Below are 4029 nucleotides of genomic sequence, written 5' to 3' on the forward strand. Positions count from 1 at the left end.
AAAATCTCACTTCTGTACATCTCTTAATTTATTTTTCAAGAAGTTTATTTATTTATTTCTTTATGAACAAGACAGACAGAAAGAGAGAGACAGAGAGGCAGGCACCTCCACAGGGTCTTCATCCTGTGATTGCTCTCCTGAATCTCTTGTATGCCTGGTCATTGGCATACAACAGCATGTCTGGTGTACTCAGGGGTGTCAGAAACACGAACCCAGGACCTTTCCCATATGGATCCATCTGGGTTACTTCTGTGCTACCATCTGGCTTTCATTAAATTTTTTAAGTGAAAGGAAAAAGAAAAACCCCTGATATAAGACTATTGTGAATATAGAATGAAAGAGTAAGTAAGGGAAACATTTAGATGTTCAAGTAATAAACGTGAATATTACTTAGTCTAGGTTTAGTCTGGTACCCTCTATTGATTTGAAGAATATGATGCTGTTATAAAGTGGAAAAAATATTTCATTATAATCTGTGAATGATATGAAGATAAGTTTCCTCCATCAAATCAAACAATAGTTCTCATGTTGTTAGAAAATTGTAAAAAAAAAAAACAGAAATTGGCAGCATGAAAGCAAAATATGCACAGTGATTTTATAAATTCATTTATAGCATTATAAGCTCATGAAGATGACACTTCTTTGAGCATATGTGTGTGAACTTCCATCAACTCCCAGGGACATTGAACATCTTCTGAGGACAGAGGGTTTTCTTGATGGCATCTTTCATGTCTTTGTTCCTCAGACTGTAGATTATAGGGTTGAAAAACGGGGCCAGCACAGCAAACATCAGTGCAACAGCCTTGTCCAGTAATGGTGGAAATGTGACAGAAAAGTGCAGGTACATGAGTGTCACACTGCCAAAAAACAGCAGGAAAATGGTGACATGGGCTGCACAGGTGGAGAATGCCTTCTGCCGGCTCTCCCCTGGGGGGAGTCTTAGGATCACTGTGATTATTTTTAAATAGGAAAGGGTGATGATAGAGACAGAGGTCAGGATGGAAATAGCATGAATGACATCTTCAACCAGAATCATGGACGTATCTGCACAGGCCAAGCGCAGCACAGGTTCAAAGTCACAGAAGAGCTGATGGATTTCGTTGGGACCACAGAAGGGAAGAGTAGAAATCCACACAGTCTCTGGTAGTAACATAAGAAAGCCAAAGATGCAAGAGCCAGTAGAGAGCTGAATGCACAGTCGAGGGGTCATAATTATTGCATAGCGGAGAGGGTTGCAGATGGCAACATACCTGTCAATGGCCATCAAGGTGAGAACTAGACCTTCTGTGACCCCAAGTGAGTGGAAAAAATATATCTGCAGGAGGCAGCCAACAAAAGAGATGGTCTTCTGTTCACTGACCAGGTTGGAGAGCATCTTGGGGATGGTCACGGTGGTGTACCAGATCTCCAGAAAGGAAAAGATGCTGATGAAATTGTACATGGGGTTGTGTAGACGTGTGTCTAGCCTTACAGCCAAAAAGATAATGAAATTTCCAACAAGAATAAACACATAAATGAAAAGCAAAGGAATGAAGAATAAGAGGCTGCCATTCTCAAACTTAGGAAAATCAGAGAAGTAAAACTCAGTCACCATTGTCTGATTCTCCTGATTCATATTTTTGATTGTTTCACTTGTTGACTGGTGGAATTGATTACATCAGAATTCTAAATAATTTGAAAAATATATATATATAAACTTCTTTTTCAAGTAGCTAATGGTCTTAAAGTCAGGTTGATTAAATAAAATATACCATGTGAGTTATTTTACAAATTATAAAGCAATCCTGTCATATTACACATTTTATGTAATTGTAATACTGTTTGTTATCAACTATTCTGTTAGATATAAAAATAGTTTTGCTATTTAAACATATAATTGGCACAAAATCTCTTAGATGTCAATTTGGCAATTTTGATTAATAATTCTAATAATGATTAGAGTCTGCTTTTTACTAGTCTAAATAACTATTTTTAAACATAATTGCTACTATTTTTAGTCCAAATAACTATTTTAAACATAAAAAATCTGACACATTTATTATAACAGCAAACTAGAAAAAAATCCAGTGAGTAGACATTTTTAATTTTTGAGATAAAATAATGGGGACACAGAATAAGTTGTGACAAAGTGATCTCTGTGGGTAAGAATAAGACCATTTTAAAGTGAACATCTTCAAAACTAAGGTGCAGGTATCCGCTTCTGTCTATCTGCCTCATTATTAATAACTGAGTAAACAGAAAAGGCCAAATATTATACTAAATATAATTTAAAAGACAACAATTTAGACCCATGTGATATTGTGATCTATTTGTGTAGATAATTAAACTTTATTTTTTTCTGGAAGTAGTGTGTTTTCCAGGAAAAGACAGAGAGAGAGAGGAGAAGGTACATTCTTCAATGGGCTATGGTCACACTGCAATCCCTTTTCCTCCGTTTCTGCCTTTTTGAGATTTCAGGCACATACTTACCTGTGCCTGGTGTATTTCTCAAACCATCTAGTCTGAGACTCGAAGGACACAGTCAGCCATCTGCGTTAACCACCAGACCAAGGAGTAAGCTCGTGTTGATCTTAATCTGAATTTTAAGGGGAATTAGTTGGTATTTGAAGTACTCTAATCTAGAAATCATTATTTTAGGAGTGGCTTGGTAATATTTGAATGGCTTTAGAAAGCAGTCCACATGCAGAAACAGGTTTGGCAAAAGCTTCAGATGTCCTTATCAGTATCCATGTTACAGGGTTCCCTGATGGACATGGAGCGGGTTTGCTCAGCTTTGGTATTACTGCCATTTTGGACTAGATTCTTTGCTGGAGGAGAAGAAGAGGCTATCCTGTGTCCTAGGCTATCCTGTGTCCTCCAGGATTGTTAACACTATTCCTGGTCTCTACATACTAGATGTTAGTGACACAGATCCCTTCCTCGGTCAGGACAATCAAAATGGCTCTAGAAATCGCCAAACATTCATGCAAGGTGAAAAAATGCTCCCATTGAACACCACTGACAAACTGATTTTTTTTTTTTGATAGAAAAACAAGTGATCAATCTATGTTGATATGCTAGAAATATGCCTAAACCCCTGTTTGAAGGGATGTAAGAATATGGTGAACCAAGTGGCTTATAAAATGTGGAAGGAGCAACAAGTACAAGACTCACTCATTGCTGTTTGTCCCTTAGTGGGGGATTCACCACCTAATCTCACCCGAACGGTAGTTTTGCCAGAGACGAAAATTTTGTCACATTTTGTCTTTGACAGAAGCATTCTTTTATTTTTACTAATCAAGTAACCTAAAGGAGAAAGAGTTAGGACTTCCCTTAGGTCCCAAGAATAGGATAGTTTGTGTCTATTTTCTAATAAATGTTTGCATGACAGAATTCTGAAACATGCCTTTTTTGTGTTAGACTACTTGTAGGCTCTTATTTAAAGAATTAGTATATTTAACTTTATTTATTTTATTTATTTTTATTCATTTATTTTAATTTGACCAGAAAGAGTCAGAGTGAGAGAGAGGAAGAGAAAGAGAAAGAAAAGGAAGGTTATTTTTGATAGGACCTCAATGAAGTAAACTATTGATACTTACCAAAAGAAATCAGACAGCTGTGAACTACTAACAGAGAAATATATAGATAAATAAATATATAAAATTACTTTGAAACAAGATTACCAGAGACTATAATTAAATGGGAAGTCAGTTTGGCATACTAAAACCATTTTTTTTTTTTTTTGCTTTTTATACATACAGGAGAGAATATTCAATTCATGTCAAAGCAGAAGAATTATGAGACAAAATTCTTTGCTTTAAGAAAACTTCTACCTAAAAAATAGAGATGCAGAAAAAAGCTAATTACTCTTCTCTGGACTCATTGTCTTCAGACTTGACTTGCTCCAATTCATTCCTCACTCAGGCACTGGAGTAATATTTCTTAATTATAAAGTTGTTAGTCCTCTATCTGGAAACCTTATCATGGCTTCTGAAGGCTTCGAAATCAGATTTGAGTTTCTAAGCATGACAAATATCAATGTATGTGTAA

The 4029-nt window shown here is 36.0% G+C and overlaps 1 protein-coding gene across 1 annotated transcript; it reads right to left on the reverse strand.

The window, feature by feature from the left end:
• Positions 1-667: 667 nt before the first annotated feature.
• Positions 668-1615, reverse strand: LOC102469218 (olfactory receptor 6K3). Its single transcript, XM_006159091.1, has one exon. It carries the CDS (start codon positions 1613-1615, stop codon positions 668-670), a length of 948 nt encoding a protein of 315 aa, XP_006159153.1.
• Positions 1616-4029: the final 2414 nt, after the last annotated feature.

This window comes from Tupaia chinensis, unplaced genomic scaffold (assembly GCF_000334495.1).
Source record: "Tupaia chinensis unplaced genomic scaffold, TupChi_1.0 Scaffold000623_1, whole genome shotgun sequence".
Lineage (NCBI taxonomy): Eukaryota > Metazoa > Chordata > Mammalia > Scandentia > Tupaiidae > Tupaia > Tupaia belangeri.